This window comes from Dendronephthya gigantea, unplaced genomic scaffold (assembly GCF_004324835.1).
Source record: "Dendronephthya gigantea isolate DGI-Jeju-01 unplaced genomic scaffold, DenGig_1.0 000001F, whole genome shotgun sequence".
NCBI classification, from domain to species: domain Eukaryota; kingdom Metazoa; phylum Cnidaria; class Anthozoa; order Malacalcyonacea; family Nephtheidae; genus Dendronephthya; species Dendronephthya gigantea.
Genome location: NW_021163011.1, coordinates 1,274,931 through 1,294,687, shown reverse-complemented (window position 1 = coordinate 1,294,687; position 19,757 = coordinate 1,274,931). Strand labels below are relative to the sequence as shown.

The window sequence follows — 19,757 nt, the reverse complement described above, 5'->3', positions numbered from 1 at the left end:
ATATATAAATATATATACATATATATATATATATAACATATATATAATATTATATATATATATTATATATATATATTAATATATATATATATATATATTAATATATATATTGGCAGGTAATTAGAAACTATCTAACCTTCACAAGTTGTTGAATCTGTTGCAAGACGGTATCCAAGATTACAATCACATTTCTCCTGTCCAACCTGGAGCGGATCAATAAAACAAATCTGCTGACATGGATTGCTTTGATCACATTGCGTTTTTGCTGAAAAGAAATGTAACTTAATGTTAATTTTTCACATTCGATTGTTTCGATCTTCTTGTTCAGAAGAACAATAGAGCCCGTTTTCCACTAGGCGAATTTGATATCCGAAATCCGGTGATGTGATTGGTTTGCGAAAAAGTAGAATCGCTCCCTACTTTTTATCTGTTTGCGAGGATAAATTCGCCTATACAGTGGAAAACGTTCTTTAAACGTGAGGCAATTTTTTCTTTGCAGGTTTCTTCCAAATATAATGCACCTAATCGAGCTCGAATTAACTCACGGTAAAATAAATATATTACATATTACCTGTACAAGACTTGGCGTTGTCAGGATCGGTCAAGAATCCGATCCTGCAATAGCAATTATATGAGCCGATTGTGTTGTTGCACAGCTGACTACAGTCGTTGGCTTTGGCGCATTCGTCTATGTCTATACGAGAATATAAATATATTAATATTATTAAAGTCTAAATCTTGCTACTTAAAAATTTGTTTTTTACAGTCAGTAATATTGTTTCCGGTTTGAACACTACAAAGTCATCTTGTGTAGCCTGTTGCATATTAAGTAACATGCATTTTCTTTATAGGCTAATAGTTAAAGAACAATTTGTTTGTGATACATGCTCGGCAACATTAAGATCAATAGTTAATGAATTGTATTCTAATATATAAACACGTATATGTAACCTTACCATTACACGTTTTTCCATCACTCAAATCTAATGAGAATCCATCATTGCACCCACAAAAGTAGGAACCAGCTGTATTGGTACACTTTTGTTCGCAAACAGTCTCATTAGCTCCGCATTCATTGATATCTAAAATAATGTTATAACATGGCATCCTTGGACATTCTCTTTTTTTTGCTCAAACCAATATTTTTTGGAAAATAAACGGACTTTCAAGCAATATTAGCTAAAACGGTCCCAATACCTTTTGAGAACATTCTACTCAGTCAGGTTTATAAATTTTGCTACCATGCAGCCAATCAGCAAAACAGAGCATTGGTTTTCATTCACAAGAAAATTAATGACAACTGCATAGAAATATAATCTTCATGTGTGTGTAAAACAGTAATAGACCCTTCATAAAAAGCTAAAAAATACTAAGAGATGATGAAAATTGTTGTACCAACCACTACAAATAGCTCCATCGCCTTCGTATCCTTGAGGGCAAGTCCCACAAGTGAAGCCCGTCGGAGAGTTGGCGCACGTGACCAAAGGATGACACGGCGGTGTCAAATGTCCCCTGCAGAAATCTTTTACGGTTTCACAGAATTCCCCAGTGTAACCAAGCGGGCAATTACAGGACATAACGAGAAAAGTATTTTTGATAGCTGCCGTTTGTTCTGACGATGCTTCAGGAACAAAGCATCCGCTACCGTTTAGACACCGGCAGAGTTGGATGTATGGAGAAAGCGTCGTACTTGCGTTTTTTGTATCTTGAACCAAAAATGTTATATTGGCCTGCGAGTAGAAGAATATAACTAGTTTAAATGGTGACAAAATTCACTGCAATTTTTTGGGAGTGGTCCAATAATTTTATCTAGCTGCACTTTTACGAGGAGACGCTGTAGTGAATTTAAAAAAATGGATTTGCAGAGTTTTTTAGAGAGAACATTTGGGTTATTAAAATTAAATGAGTAAATTGGAATTTTTGCTAGAACACAATTCTTCGTGTGAGAATGCAATACATACCGGATCAGGAGAATCCACAGGCCAAACGAAAATCAATTGATTGCCATTGGTTGTATATGTTGCACCAGGTGGAAAATTTGGAACGTCAAACATAATATCATCGCCATCCGGATCTTCGGCTTCAAGTGTTATTGTGAATGTCTCTCCTAAGGTAACGTTGATGACAGTCAAATTTTCTTTGAACACCGGTAGATTATTTTCTGTGAGTAGAAAAAAATTATGTATAAATATATTAACGCCGTTATTTAACGCCAACTACCTGCGACTCGTCTTAGGATTAAACCATATGTTATTTTATGATATGGGTATTATTTAAATCTAAACTCATTTTCCCCTCATATAACTGTTTCACACATTTCCCGCTTATTTCCCCCTCTTTTTACATATTGAATGATCAAGTCTATATATGCACCATCGTTCGCATGAAAAGCTGTTCAATACAAAGAGAAAAATATTACTGCACCAAGTAGCTATATACTAACCAATTTCTGCGACTTCATTGTTTATAGACGTGATTTCTGTCAGCGTTGATTTTCCAATTGCAACATCGTTTGTTGCTGCGATGTCAAAAAGACAGGTGACATCATTACCACAAACACTTTCAGCTTCTGCTCTCAATGTTTCGTTCATATCTTTTATTGCTTGGTCAAAAAATATTGGAACAAAACTGCTTGGACATTTGTACGCAGGTGTATCATCATCTATGTTTCGGTATATTTTTTCGTCTTCATTTACTCTCCCTAAGGATTAAGATTTATGATGCATTAATTTCTCGTTAGGGTGCATTCAGAATATAACTATCTGCCTATAGCAGTGTACTTACACGCTTCCCCGAACTTATGAAATATATCAGAGTCACTCAAATCAATTGGTAAAGCTGTTCCATTTGGTAACGTGAAGTCGTCCTCTATTTTCCCATTCCATTTTCCTGCTAATCCAAGTGATGAGTTCTCGTAAGATTTTAAAAACGATGTCACGAATGTAAAAAAAGTGCCGTTTGCTGCTTCATTGATTCTTACTCCATTTCCAAGAGGTGTTCCAACCTCAAATGTGTTATTGATATAAGATAGAGTAACACCACTCTCTAGTGTTGTTGCATTTGAACCCGGAGTGAACTCATTACCATCAACATGTACAAGCAGACCACCTTAATAAATAAGGAGAAACTTTATTACTATAGAATACCGTTCTTGATTGAATTCATTTGTAATGTTTTTTAACTTTTTTTATTTGATGGAAGTGTAGTAGATTTTTCAAAACCCGTCAAAACATGCATTACTTATTTCTGCCAGCCTGTTTTCATTTCTGGAATGGTTTTAGTTTCACATGCACATACCTCCTTCGTTTAGGTTTATTTGAACGGTTTCCGAATTACCCTCCTTGACAGCAATTCCTGTAAAGCCAGTTGCATTAACATTTCCAACCCTTGTTGTGCGAACTTGCACCACAAGAGAGCTTTCGTTGGTACCTGTTTAAAAATACAGTTGAATAACGAAAATAAGTTATTGTTTTCATCATTGGCTTCTAAACCTGTAATCTTTTTAGGTGAAATCATGTGATATTATGTGAAACTCAAAATTCACATGAAATCACATGTGACATTTCACATCTCATTAAAAAGATTTCACATACAGTCACATGTGAGATGTCATATTATGTGAAAGGATTTCACATGAAATTGAAAGCGAAATTTCACATGTGAAAAATTTTCACATAAAGTTACTTGATATAAATTTCACATGTCAAAGGTTTCACTTATAATCATACCAGGCAACCACTGTTAAAAAGGCAGTTAGCTTATTCGCTGTTTGTTTCTAGAGTTTAGTCATTGAAGTCACGTGTTACGAAAGCGTGAAGTTTTTGTAAACAATGCTTCTCGGTTTTTTATGTCTGAACTTTCGAGTCTTCAAGAGTAAACGCCTGTATTCTAAAAGCTCACTCACACTCAAACTCATTGAGTGGGAGATCTTAATCCTCTCATAACGTTTCAATGGCGGTATTCCGAGTCGAATAGAGGTTTGATTTTCAGTGATTTACCTTATATCTTTCCATCTATTCAGAGAAAACTTTCTCATTGATCAGCATTAACAAAATTTATATGTCACACTCCATGAGTGTGAGTGTGAGTGAGCTTTTTGAATACAGGCGAAAGAGTGTTAAAAAACTTCTATGCATAAATTCATCAATCATGAAATCTCCTCATTCACAGGTCAACTAACAATACTATATATAGCAATGAGCAACTTATCATCCCGCAGGACGGTATATAACTGGAACAATTTCAATAGGAACCTTTGGCTATCTGGACAACGATAGCTGAAAAGGCCCTCTTTCACACTAATCGGAATGGACACTACTCGCAAGCTCGCTTCGTGAGAATACTTAGTTTGTCTTGACTTAAGTACCAAAGTTGCGATGACCTGAGAAGAGCCTTATATCATGGAGATTTGATGAATCAAAATACTACATAAATATTTAAAACTCCCTAAGGGGAGGGGGTTGTTGTATTATCCACAATATTGAAGGGACTTTTTTCTCCAGTGGTAATCGCCGACTGTTGGAAAAGCTTAAATGATGCATGGCTCAATATAGCTTCGAAAAACGATTCGAACGCCAACTATTTTCAAAATGCTGCATTTTTGTTAGAATTTTTTCTGACCTGGCATTTCGCCTTTGAAATACGTAAACCATCCACAGCCATTGAATGTGTAGTTTTTCCCATCGAGTGAAATAAAGTGTGGATCACCAAACATGCGCCCTAAAGTAAAATGGTTTTAACAAGAAGTTACAGCCTTACAGGCAAAGAAAGAAATTAGGGGAACGCGATGTTATTATCAAGGCCAGTAGCGTAGCCAGCCTGTCGATTTGTCCCGCTATGCTAATATTTTAGTGTTCACTGACTGTGAAAACAATAGATTTCTAAAGACATGAATAATTATAATTGCTCGAAATTTACATAGCGGGAAAAAATCGTCAGGCTGGCACTGATCAAGGCTACTTTTCATCATGGCAAGTTTTAGACTGTATGAGTGATTGAAAAAACAAGGTCATACTACAAAGACCAAACGTGAGGCTACTGAGAATCCATATACCACTAAATCCAAATTGAAACACGTTAAAACGCATAGTTGAGAAATATATGCTGTTGTATAGTTTTTCCTGGCATTCCCTCGCTGTAAAAGGCAATAAATTAACAAAGCGTAGCTACATGTGACTTACCAGCAACAATGACTTACCCCATCTTGACGGGAATCTCCAAAAAAGACTGGTGCATGGCGGGCGAATACTGTAAAATTTCCCGCACGATTGCCGAGTGCTATCTAGTTTGGTGCAGCAATTTTCGTAAGCGTTCTCCTCCTCCAAGTACTTTTGGAAGTTCCGGGACGGATGGTATAGACGCCAGTAACCTGCACCTGGTCCTGGCGCGCTGTAAAGGGGATAGCCAAGCCACCAAACATTTAGATAACAGCATTCGTCTGCATCTATCCGTCCCCAACGAGCACTTAGTATACAGAAGGTGTCAAAGAACCTGATATTTGTCCGTTTAAACCTTCGCCATAATGCCCAAAAACGTCCGCGCAAACTAAGCCGAGCTAATCTAAGCGTGGGGGCACATCCTAGCTTACAAGATCTTCTTGTATTCCCACTGAACATCTGTTCATTTACCCACTCGGAACATTTTTCAGCACTTGTTGGAGGCTTTACGACCATTTTTTTGAGACTATACCCAATTTCGCCTCGCCTTAGTAAGTTGGGATTAAAATAATCATCAACCTCTTCTGCGTTAACAGTACCGGAACTAATGTAAGACAATAAAAAAGGCATACTTAAGAATTTTTAAATTTTTAGGTAACTTTATATATAGATTATATGGACTTTAACAATGGTACAGAAAGGTATATATATATATATATATATATATATATATATATATATATATATATATATATATATATATATATATATATATATATATATATTGGCCTGGATATAATGCTGGATGGATAGAGTTTTTATAGATGGTGTTTTTAGGGTTTTATAGAACGTTTATGGAACGTTTAGCGAAGCAGGAAATCATTTGAAATGTTTTGGTCGTTATTTGTAATAATAGAGTAAAATACCTATTATACCACGAACTGAATCATTGTAATCAATAATTTTCTGTATATCAGCAGTAATTAGCTTCTTGCAAGGGCTTATAAGTTGCGGTCTTACCTTTCATAATTTTTGTACGGCTCTTTGTCATCTTTTTGACCAGAATTATAACCGATAACAGGCAAGTCACTCGTTTCGGCCCAATTTGAGTACATGTCCCTAGTTAAAACATGCAAGAATGATCATGTATAGCTGTTGTATACACTGCACAGATATACATGCACATGCATTATAAATTATATAGTGATAATTGTGATATGATCTATAATCAGCTATAACTTCGCTACGTTACCTGTTCACTCCGATTGACCAGTCAATGTCCTTGTAAATATAGACGACAAGTGCCTGATTTGACTTACTGGTAGCCAGGAATAGTTGAAAAGTGTTTCTCTAAATGTTGACAGAGAGTATACAGCTATTTGCAAGGCACCGTTACTCACGTTTGTTTACGTTTCCAACTTTTATGTTTAACCGGAAACGTTGAATGTTAAACCATGAACCAATCATGGTTACCACTCGATTAGGTAAGTTCTAAAGGTTTTTTAAAGGGTCTTAATTTCGAGTGGAATACACAAACTGAATTCAAGCCAGGAACAGTTATGCGATGCCGGTCAGTGCAGTGAGCTACAGAGGTAGCTGACAAGAGCAAGTGTGGTTAGTCATTTAGTGTGTATTCTAAGGTACAATTTTGTGCCACTTTTCAATCAGATTACCTGTCGAAATATCACATTGTAACCTAGCTGATTGGTTTATAGTTCAACAATCAACTTTTCCGACTAAATCTAAAAGTTTGAAACGTATAAAAAAATGTGATAAAAACTTTACGGTTAACGGTGGCTTGCAAATAGCTGTATAATAACTGCATGTGATTGTTGACCGAGCTTGAGAGGTCTGTACTGTGAAATTTCAGATCGAGGTTTTTTAGTATGGACCGAGCGACGAATTGCGAGGCTGAACTGCATGAGACATCCGGAATACGGAAGATGCGGACTACGGTCCGGATATGGGTTTTTACGGACCGCTCGTCAACGAATCAGAATAGAGGATCTTGAAAAGCCATATTATAAGAAATTACATTCAATGGCTTTAGTTGAAGGTGAATTATCGAAGCTAAAGTTCGTCGTGCCCAACTAGCAAAGTGCTTCGATATTTTCTGACGCAGCTAACATTCAGTGAAAATTGTTTTAAGATTCTAGAGCGCGGGAAAGTTGTTTTTTAAAGCCCCTGAAACTTTCATGCACAAAAAATACGCGCATCCGAAACAAAATTTAAATACATGCACTGGCTATCAGTTTAGACTTCGGCTTAAAAAAGTATGTTCAAAGCCAAAGGGCGTGCACAATGAACGGAAAAGACTTTTAATTCCCTAAATTTAAGTACGATTACCGCAGTTTACGATACTCAGGTTTCAATGGCTCACAAAAAGTATGTTAACAGAAGAGAGCACGAATTTTGCGCGCGCACGCCAGAGATGAAGTGTCCTCGATCGATCGTACATATATAACGCTTTACGTCCTTTGTATGTACGCGAAAGATTTATACATTAACTACGTTTACTTACGCCAAGGTATGTAGCATCACCGGGTTGCTTTGGTCGGAGATCGACCCAAGTTATGACCGTTACCCAAAGGGGATCGTAGTTTGCTCCGTTTAGGTCTGCTTTCCATAGGCTATTACCATACCCTCTAGCTTTTGAGAACACGCCACGAGGGTCGTTATTTTGATTTTTATATTTCTTAAAAAACACCTTCGACTGTCCATTTTCAAAATAATTCAAGTCAACAGAGGACCAGTATGGTGCAAAACAAGCCGCGTCGTTTTCTTGTTCGCCATAAGTACCGAAATTTCGAGGATTTAATTCGTAGGCGCGATCATTAAATTTTACCAGCCCATTGGCACAAACCTAAAGGTATTCAAATTTATATAGAATACTTTATATAGGAACAGCCATACAAGACAAGTATACTTGAGGTGGTTTCACACTTCAAGGAAAGCTACTTGAGGTGGTTTCACACTTCAAGGGAAGCTACTTGAGGTGGTTTCACACTTCAAGGGAAGCTACTTGAGGTGGTTTCACACTTCAAGGGAAGCTACTTGAGGTGGTTTCACACTTCAAGTGAAGCTACTTGAGGTGGTTTCACACTTCAAGGAAAGCTACTTGCATGAGGTGGTTTCACCCTTCAAGGAAAGCTACTTGAGGTGGTTTCCCACTCAAGGGAAGCTACTTGAGGTGGTTTCCCACTTCAAGGGAAGCTACTTGAGGTGGTTTCCCCGCGTTATATACGCCATAACTGCATGCAAATACTTCTAATTCGTTTGGGAGACCCAAACTACAGGTATGTATTTATGTTCTTTCTCTTACAAATGCTTTAGTAAAATCTTTTCCTTTATAATTGAAGCCAATAAAGGGTAGATTGAGTCGTTTGCATACAGCAGTCTTTTGTACAGTAGTGCTTGAACCAACAAATGCGACCCTAATACTGAATGTGATTTCTTTGTCGCCAGTGTAATCGACCAGTCGACCTGCAAGAAAGTATAGATAATTGGAGGGCACGCAACTCAAAATTATATTGCAAGTTCCAAGTTTCAAATGCTCGAATCCTCTAAAGTTCAAACGTAATACCTAACATTTTTTTTAATATGATACAATTCGTCGTAACTCCTCGTAATTCACATGCATGTCGTAAATCGTCGTAATTTGTTGTTATGCAAAGTGCGACTTAAGAAAACCAAACTATACAACAAATTACGACATGTGAATTATGACGAAGTTTGTCGAGTTATGTCACATGAAAACTAGCTATGAAAACTAATATTTTAGTGACATGTTTTGTGAGCATCGATTAATGAAAAACCAATGGACACTTACCATCTCCGAGACCTGTTTCTGTGCTACCTTCAAACTCCCCATTTCCCTGACCTATATGACACACGAAAGAAAAAAAATTAACCGTCGGATTAATATTTGACAAAAATTTTGCCAACGTTTTCTAGGTCCAAACGTTTCTGACGTTGAAGCTGATGTACAGTTAAGTATATTGCAGTACAAAATTAAGAAAATAGCGAAAAATTAACAGCTTAAAATAACTAAACAGCCCTGAAGGAACTATATATAAAAAGGCAAAAACGTATTTGAAAATACTGTCAAAATACATAACGTTGAATAAAAGTCTGGCACGACTGAATTTTGATAAGAAATTAACATTGCTTTAGAAATAATGTTTCAAAAGAACTCGATGAAGCGCTTAAAATACTTGCACTTAAGGTTAAAAGAGTTATTAAACGATAGAAACTCCGTAAAATATAATATAATTCAAAAATATAATTTTCGACGTTTCGACTAAGCTATAGTCACCATCAACCATCAGGGAAATACAAAGATTATTTTATAATGACTAAAATCATATTTTTCAATATAACATTTACAGTACGCACGTGCTGATTGGTCAAGAAGAGTTTCTACAACCATGGATAATAGCCTTTTAACTGTCCATGCTATAACTGTATGCATAAATATGTAATGCGAATTATATGTAATGCGAATTTGTAATTGAATGGAATTATAATGTTTGTGCAAAAATCTTTTTATCGAGTTATATTATATAAAAGAACTAGAAAACATTTCTTCCTGTGTTTCTATACAGTTATAGAGAGACACTTGTGGGAGTTTGGGAGAACTCGAAATAACGTAAAAAAACTCGCCCTACGGGCTCGTTTTCCCACTGACTATTTCTCGTTCTCCCAAAACTCCCACGCGTGTTTTTATAACTGTATAGACACACGAAAAATGTTTCTATTTCTTAAATATTTTATTAACATACTCAGTAGTTCCCGTAATGCTAAAAAAAATTGCCTGTCTTTGGGAAAATTTTTAAATATCACTCGTATACTATTCAGTATCCCATATTGTACTCGCGATCGTATAATCATCTATACTACCAGCTAGTCTACTAAATATAAACCAGTCAAAAAATCGAAGGAAGTCCAAAATGACAGTAATTCTAAAAATAATTAACACATAAGAGGCTCGTAAAAATCAACCATGCAACACTGGTTAAATGAAAACAAAGCAAGCAGCGTTACATAGTTGATGTTAATTATAGGAGTTTGATGGATAGTTTGGTAATTGGTATAGAAAGCAACAGAGGTTTAAAAGCATTGGAAGGTTTATAATAAAAGCATAAAATTATATGAGACTGTGAAACTATGAAAGGAGCAAAAATAACAAGAGTTCAACATGACTGATCAGTGACAGTGATCTGACAGTGACTGACTTGCCATCGTCTGGGCGAGTTCATCAGGTAACTGATCACAAACCCTTGGAAGTCATATACGGAAACCGTCAAGCTATATAAGACATCAGCCATAAGTGAACGATGGATACATACTTCGCCTCCAGCCCTGTAGATTCAGGATACAGTTTACAAATCTGCATGGTGTAACAAACCCGGCAAATTAATTATCTACCCAGACACCAGATAATCAATAAATCGAGAAAGCAAGAAAAAGTTATGGAAGAGCAATACATCAACCTTATTGTAACCAAATTCCGACCGGGAACATTGAGAGGTTTGCGTGCAGCAATACGGAAAAGGAATTCACGTGTGGAGCCTTTTAAAGTCATCAAGAACGAACTTACTGTCACCTTAAATGGAATCGTCATTCGCGGAACAAGAATCGTAATTATTTATACAAAAACGTCGCAACAAAGTGCAATAAACATCGCTCTCGAAACTCATCTCAGTATTGAGAAGAATTAAAAAAGGCCTTTAATTGCTAAAGAAAAATATGGTTTCCTCAGATAGATAACATGAGGAAGTTTTGACTTGGGCAACAGAATGCTCCAGAACCACAAGGAACGACAAGTATGCCGGAACATCCCTGGAGAGTTTTACATATCAACTTCATGGATCGTTACCGTCTAATGATTACCTTCTTGTTCTCGAAGCGGTAGATAATTTAAATATTTGAGATTCCCAGAAGTCGAAATACTAAGTTCAACGAAAGCATCAGCTGTTCATGGTGTTCCAGAAATCATCAAATCTGATAATGGACCTCCTTTTAATGGAGAAGAATACCAGCGCGATACCTCAAAGCGTTAGGAATAAAACCAGATTTTATCATACCTAGATAATTCAGTATATAATACTCGGGGGAAGGCCTACCTTCCTCTACTCGAAAAATATACGGAAAATGCCGAATACAAATTAGCTACTCGGAATTTAACTCGAACCCAAACTCGTATCTCAAAATTCTCAATAATCCAAACTCGATGTTTCGAGATTTCCGAAAATATGATAGCATGAACAATCGATCGCACATACATGATCTGCCAAGTTAAAAAGGGTTTAATGGGTACAGATATATTGTAATACAACTTAAACTGCATCGCCCTTCATAAATATGGGCATGTACACAAACATACGTGTATGGTTAAAATGTTTGAAATAGCGCACTTAGCACTACTGATACAAGTTATTGTATCAAGTGACTAATTAATACATGATTCTTATTTCAAGATTTATAGTGCATGCATGCAGTTGATTTCAATTCAAAATTCTAAAGTTAACCTAAGCAGTTGGCGAGTATATGGTTTCAAGAGCCGAATGCATGCGTAAAGTTTTTCAATACTCATTTTGCTATACCTCCTAAATATTATATACGTTAACGTTTTGATGAATAGTTAAAATTACTAGAGAGCTGAACTGACACTCCATGCAAAAATATTTACTTGTTTATTTCAGAAGTTTGCTAACATCACATAACATAATTTATTTCACACCATTAGCTGAACAAATACAACTACATACTACAAAATTAATTCAAGAAGAAAGGAAAATAATACAAAAAATATACATATAAAAGGAAAGTAGAGGCCAAAGTAGCGTAGCTTTCGAGCCAGCCTCTGGAGAAACGCGACACAAACATTAATTTCATAATTTTCTTTTGAAGTATATTACTATTAGCTATATGAAAGCGCAACTCAGCATGAGTACTTTCTAGAATGCAATTAGGTTAATATAATAAACGTTTGGATGAATAATTCAAAACGGTGCCGGAATTAAAGTTGAATGACTTCACCACTGGGTTTTATAATCAAGTTTGGACTAAATTGACCTGCAGTAAATTCGCGAAGTTTTAGGTATATTAATTTTATAGCACTACACTTTATATACTATACACAGTGTACACATTAATTGTCATTAGCTATATATACTTAATTTAGCCGATAATCCGAATATTATGTAGTTGCTAACTAAGAATTAATTTTTTTTCAAAACACACTAGGAACAGTCATGGCAGTCATTAAAGGCTAGACGATATAGTCTGCCATGTCATATCTAGACTTACATCTTCGATAAGAATTCGGTTTTATCGACTGCTAAAACATAATTTATGGGCGATAAGTCAGCAAACCATGACACAAGTAAATTCTTTTGGCTACCGTATATGCATAGTACAATGATAATAGTATGAATATTATCATTTATTTCAGTGCAACCATGACAAGTTGCTTTCTAATACAGAATAAGATATTCCCGTTCCAAGATGATTATATAATGCACCTGCGGCCAGGTGTATCAAGCCCGTTTAGCTTAAACGGTGCATGGTTAAAAGTGTATCGTTTTATTCAACAACGGAGCTAAATGTTTTTAACCTCACTCACAAATTAAGAAATCGTTTACAACTACATATTCAGTGCATAATACTCAAGTTGACTTGTTCAACAGAGATGTAAGAGTGACTTATCCACCGTTTATATAAGCTAAACGGGCTTAATTGACACAAAATGTATCACTCTCTGTGCAGTACATATTACATCATTGTGTTGAAATTTCCTGCGCAAAGCGTGGGAAAACGAGGCATGCATGAACAAACTCACCTTAATTATTTATCTACTGAAAATCGTGAATGCATTGCCATGTAGAAATGAACAAGGTTTAAATATCCATGCAACGCAATTAAAATTGATTCACTGGAAATGAACATGTGCCAGGCATGAATTGAAAGTTATACGAATGCAAACTTACCACAAATATAATGAACGAAGGAAGTGAAAATTAAGACGTTTACCAATAGAAGGTCAATATTCGATGCATGAGAAGTTTTCATATTGAAGCAAGATAATATTGTTTGTTCAGTAAGGCGCCTTGATAGTGCCGTCCTTGTTCAATGATTGCCCGAAGGACGACTGAGAAAAATCAATAATCGATACAAAGTAGGAGACAAAAAAATTCCATGAAAAAAAAAGTCGATTGTGGGCTCCCCATTGTTAGTGTTGGAAGGCCGTCGAAAATTATATCGATCGACATATCGATTTTTAAAGAGGCCTATGTCGTCTATTTCTACAGTTTAAAGATACGAGAAACAGGGTATTACTGTACAACGTTACTGAGAAAGAAGCAAGCTGTTTGTTGAAAAATATTCCATCTAGAAAAATCTCATTTAAATCTCAAAGCTTCAAACATAATCAGATCACCCCGTGCGCACTGGTTACCATAGTCGCCATGATAAATATACTAAAACAAAGTTATAATTGGTCTTATTTAGGTATGCCCATAAAGCTGTGTGTGTGTGCATGAAATGCGAGCTATGTCCTATGAATCAATTGTCTCGCGATAGAGGCTTAAAAATAATTTATTTACTTAATTTATGAAGGAATAATTCCCGGCTAGAAGTCAAGTGGTATTCTTAAAAAAGTCCACTTTGCACGCATGGCTATAGAAGTTATCTAAAATGTTATTGAGATTATTTTCAGAGTGTAAAAAATCACTTCGGCAAAGGTTTGGTTAAATATTTATGGAGTAAAATGTGGCATGTTGTAGAATGCGGACGAGACTATAGACTGGACTGGACTGGACTGGACTGGACTGGACTGGACTGGACTGGACTGGACTGGACTGGACTGGACTGGACTAGACTGGGCTGGGCTGGGCTGGGAAAGCGGGGACTTGCAACACGGAATTTTGATATTGAACCAGATCAGACCACCAGGTTGTGCCGGATAACCAGTTGGCTGTGAAGCGGCAGTTCATGCCATGTCAGAAATCTTTGCAGAAGATAAAACGGATGCGGTGTTATTGGTAGATGCAACAAACACCTTCAACTCAATTAACCGGAGAATGTTACACAACATTCAATTTACAACTTTCAAACTTTACAACCTTCAACTGTTATGTCACAGCATGAAGATTGTTTTTGCAAGGTGGGAAAGAAATTCCTTATGCTTAATTAATTATAAGGTACCACACAGAGTGATCCATTATAGCCATGCCGCTGTATGCTTTTGTCATTACACCCTTGCTACAGTTAATTAAATCTGATGAAGCTAGTGATGTTCGACATGTTGCTTTCGCTAATGACCTTAGTGGTGCCGGTAGACTTGCCCAATTGTTTCCTGGTGGGAGAACATTGCTATTTATTTTATATTAATATTTTCGTTCTACTTACGCAACGAGAGTTCTTGACGCAATCTACATGCGTTATCGTTGGTCGTTGAAGCGCCTTCCATCCTTCTGCGCTTGTGGAAAATCTTTCACCGTGGACAATGCCTTGTCGTGCCTGAAAGTAGGTTTTATTCATCGACGACATGCGGAAATCCGTGACTTTCTCGCTTCTGATATAGACGACGTGGCCCTACGACGTTTCTACTGAACCTGCTCCTGCATGCTCCTTTAACTGGCGAAGTACTTTCATCCAATGCTAATGTGCATAATGCACATAGCTGCAAGAGGTTTCTGGCAGAGATGTGAAAAAGCATTTTTTGATGTCAGGGTGTTTAATCCTTATGCTTCGACACATCGACCCCAGACTCTTACCAGCTCGTTTAACAAACGTGAGAAGAAACGTCAGTACAATCTGACGTTTGAGTTGAACATGGCTCCTTCACCCCCAGTCGTTTTTAGTGCCTATGGTGGATGTGGAAGGGAGACTTCTCACTTCCTTTCGTTCCTAGCAGGCAAACTGGCTGAGAAAAAGAAATAGTACCTCCATCGTTCTCAATTGGTTACGCAAGAAGATAAATTTTGCTCTTCTTCGAGCTTGGGTTGTGTATGTCCGTGGTAGTCATTCTTGGAGAACTGTAAACATTCCTTCAACTACAGATATCCAGTTGTCGGAATGTAACTTAAATATCAGTTGGCTTTAGTTTATATTTAAGTTTATATATGTGAATTTGTTTACATATCATTAGAAATTGCCATCGTCTTATGTATAATTAAAGGCGATTCTCCATTACGTCCGCTCAAGCGCGCTTTATTTTTCAGACCCGTCATGGTCCCATGGGCAGATTTTCAAAAGACGCTTCTCCCGCGCAGGTGAAGCGGACGGTAATGGAGAATCGTCTTAATATCAGTACGAGCCTGCGCCTGGGTACGAGGCTGGTGGGCGTGCGTAGTAATCAACAATCTTAACTCTAATCAGCGCAAAACTTTGATCTTCATCCAAATCCCAAACACACATCCAAACAAACAAGCAATATAGCCCACTCCGAAGCTAACCACCTTGTGTGTAAGACGGAGGCTTTTTTGGCAAGTCCCTCCATTTCGCACATCCGAGTTTTCTAACATAATGAATGGGTTTCTATGTTTATGTGAAAATTAAACCCGAAATTACAAATAATTAAAAATTAGCACAACAAATACCTTAGATTACCGACCTGTCGATGTGTGTTCTCGCAACTTGTCAGCAGGGAACGGGTCGTATGAGCTTAACTTCTTAGACTCCGATTTTTGTTTGCAATATTTACATACTACATCGTCCACTTTTACGAAGCATTAGGAACGTGTTTCTGTTTAGGTTATTTTTCTAATTTGTAACATTATATTAAATGTGTTTGGAGTTCATTCAGGTAAATACTGATGTAACCGGTGTTAAATAGCCGAACTTTCAATAATTTAAGTGAGCATCCCACTAAAACATCTGTTGTTCGAAATATTAATTCTGCCCGCAAGCAAGTACTCCGTAGTCGATTACGATCTTAGTTTTGCTCAATGTAGTCATGGATAATAAAATTTAAATTTGAATTTTGGAAATGTTACATTAAAGTTTATTTTATACACAAGTACAAAATAGTTCAACAAGATAAAACTTGCAAGATTCAAAAATAAATTCAAAAACACATTTATGGGACACAGCTATTGCACATTAATGCCTTTCTTATGCTGTCCTTGCCATGTAGATCACGAACATTAGTTAGTGTCTCACAAAAGTTTCTTTATATTTCTTGTGCTCTTTATAAATTAACTTTAAGATCAGCCCATTTTTAATTCAAAAAAAAAAAAATCACACAAGTTGTTTTAATATTGCAAAAAGACCTGATGCAACTTGACGCGACTTGAGGCAGTTATATTGTGTGTTACGTCACGATTTTCAATAAGGTTAAAATGCTGACGCCATGCAGTTACCTATCCAGTCTTTTAACTATCCATGATGTAATGTGGCATTATTCCGCAAATCTAATTTGTCACAAATTTCTCTGTAAAAGAAAAGACCCTGGTCGGAGCGGGTCACGTGGCTCTTGAAAAATTCGTTGCCTTAGGGGGTGAGAACAAAGTATCAAATTACATGTTTCCACATGGCTTGGAATGTTTTTCCTTTCGCCATGTTTGACCACATTGTGACATTTTCTTCATTGTGGTTTTACTTGCTTGGAAAATTGCGTAAATTGTATTGATATAATTTTAAAACAAGTTATTCGCCCTGAATGCTAGATTTTAAAAAACAATGTTATGTGTGCATTATATATGGCCTAATAGTATTATGGAAAGTCTCAAGTTTCCATCTTGCAGTAAAGACCCTGGGTACGAGGTTGGTACTTTAGCCCCGTTTACACTACACTCGAAATTATGTAGTCCCACAAAATTATGTAGTTAAGATTGGGACTACCTTTTATTTACTACAGTACTGTTAACGAGCCGACTAATATTTATTCTCAAACCTCGATATGCGTTCAGTAAACGAATGCTATCCCGTCTGTCCGTGTTACACACATGCAAGCCATGTTAGCCATGTGCATACCGGGTGTGGTGAAAAATTTGAGCCAACTGAAGCTCGCACGTATGACTATGCAAAATTTAGTCATTTTACTCTTTGCATGTGTTCAGGAATTTGTTCTAAAAAGTAAACGAAAGATAAAGTGGGGAGAAATGTAAGGTACAGGAAACCCATATGTTTGCAAGACGGACCCAGAATTTACAAGATTTAGCACCAAATAGAAAAGTCGGCAAAGCTAATGCCAGTCGTTGGCTCGTTAAGCCGTGTGAGATATATCTGATTTAAATCACCTGTAAGTCTCGTTTCAACAACATTATATAGCACAATGCGAGAAGCTTGTTTCCCCATAATAATGATTAATGGATAGTTCTTGCAAGAATCTTTCCGCCCATAAGATATTCAATAAAGCCCATGAACTTTTGCAGGCATGTCATGGTTGCCAGATTGTCTGAGTAGATTAGTACAAAAAATTACCCCCTATACAATGTGTATCCAAAAAAGAAGATCTTGAGAAATCAAACTATTGTTATAATTTAAATATACCTGATCAATTTTCTAAGCCCATGGCACGGGTGCACAAACATACACAATCGAAAAAAATCTAACGCATGGCTCGAATTAATACTGCTCGTTAATTTCGTACCGGCTTTGTTCAAGGTTGTGCTTTTCACTGGTGGATTTCGATCAAGAACATTTCTCAAAACGTGTTTTGTACGTACGTATTTTTTACGTCTGGATATAAACTTTACCATGCATTATTGTGCAGAATTTTGCTTTCAGAAGTTATGTGAAATTCCCAGGAGCAGAAAGGCTTTTGTGCTTGTGAGAAAGATATGTAATACAGGGTGTCCCAAAAAACCCTAAAATTATTGAAATCACCTATATTGTTAAAATTTGAATGACTTGTCCTCGAATTTTTGCTCCTCGGGATTAACGCAACTTATAAAAGGCTAAATAGACCTACAAAAATTTAGAATTTGCTAGCGAATTAAGGACATGTCGAATAATAAAAGCCATTTGTGTATGGGTATACTGTACGGGGTGTCTCAAAAAAAACACGGCCACTTAAATATGCAAGAATATTAATATTGTTCGGGTTCGCACCATACAGGGTGAGTAAAAAAAAACTAACACCTTTGAAATTCAAATTAGCCGCGAACTTGGCTGGAATTTGACAATTCCCAGGTTAATTAATGCGAAAGTGTTTAAACTAATTCAACGTGGCGCGTGTGCTAGAACTAGGGATCCAAGGATAGTGCAAAGTTTTCATGTCCTGTAATACCTAAGCAACCAGACGTTCGTCCCAACATAAACGTTTTGACTTATGCCAGTAAAAATATAATGAACTAGGTTAAACATTAATCAAAAGGAAATTACTCAAAGTACTCAAATTACGTTAGCCGCGGATACTGTGGCTATTAAATTACAATTTTAGTTGCCCGTGTAAACCGGCCTAACCGGGCGCGATTTTCTCAGTTTAGTCTCTTTTTCTTCGTCAAACAACTGTGACTATATTCACTACATTTATATGATGGCTACAATTTATCCGTCACTTCATGAGAATAGCCAAAATAGTTGCGTTGTAAATAATGTAAATAAACCGCGGTGCATATTCTGTCTATGATGTCGATACTTCGACGCGTATAAATCGATACAAAACAATATACTTATAATCAATACTGTATACCGCCAAAATGGTTTGAATACTGCACAAAATGTCCGTTTTGAATAATATCATTTTGTACTGTATGCAGAATACCAGGTATCGACTTGCTATCGACAATTTAATATACATGTGTAGGAGTCTATAAATACATAAACAACACTACGTCGTTTCTTCCTAACCTCTTAGCTCTATTTATGGATAAACCTTTTAAATTATATTTGTGTTGAATTGAATGCTCGTAATTCATAACATAAGTTGATAAATTGCGTAGATTCTCAAAGAATTGCTCGATTTTTACGCCCGGAATGTTTCGAAGCAATGCTCGTCGCTCCTCGTTTCTTTACATCGTGAATAATGTTCAAGTCTCGACGGCACATGCGCAGTTGCGAGGTGTGAGAAAGAATCGGGTGTTCCGGGGGGTAATGCTGCGCAAATCCCTTTAAAACAAAACACAAACCGCGGAAAAGCAATGCTTCAAAATTGACAGTAACCGCCAAAATTCCTCAATATTTTGGTGAACTTTGCAAAAGGCACATAGTGCATTAATAAATAAAGCAAGTTAAACTGATTTAAAAACCTTAAATTACTGATCATATACAAAACGTTACTACACGCATAAATCAACCTACCCCCCGTAAAGTTTACACTATGACTGACTGTCTGACTGACTGACTGACTGACTGACTGACTGTCTGACTGACTTACTGACTCGTTTGAATTTTCGCCACTCATCACAATACTGCAAAGTTTCTCAAACTTTGCACTAAAAACGATTTGATAAAACTATTCTTAATTCTTTATTTACAGAGCTTAGAATGCATTTTAACTCTCAAAAGGAACAAACTTTATGTTTTAGGTTAAATAATGGGTTCACTTATTTGATATGCTTCGTATACCCATGGGGAATTTTAGGCAATTTCTGTCACATTGTACGTACAACGGCTAATTACTACAGGCGTTACTCACCCTGTTGTAATTAG

At 36.6% G+C, this 19,757-nt stretch overlaps 1 protein-coding gene across 1 annotated transcript; it reads right to left on the bottom strand.

Moving 5' to 3' along the window:
- Window positions 1-131: 131 nt before the first annotated feature.
- LOC114530608 (mucin-like protein) lies at window positions 132-8,543 on the bottom strand. Its single transcript, XM_028552202.1, has 14 exons — window positions 8,479-8,543; window positions 7,678-8,019; window positions 6,409-6,506; window positions 6,177-6,275; window positions 5,198-5,760; window positions 4,621-4,719; window positions 3,298-3,429; window positions 2,785-3,108; window positions 2,444-2,701; window positions 1,962-2,161; window positions 1,400-1,730; window positions 957-1,082; window positions 572-694; window positions 132-265 (listed from the first exon to the last, which is right to left on the bottom strand). Exons 4-14 carry the CDS (start codon window positions 6,269-6,271, stop codon window positions 132-134), a joined length of 2,385 nt encoding a protein of 794 aa, XP_028408003.1. The 5' UTR covers window positions 6,272-6,275; window positions 6,409-6,506; window positions 7,678-8,019; window positions 8,479-8,543.
- Window positions 8,544-19,757: the final 11,214 nt, after the last annotated feature.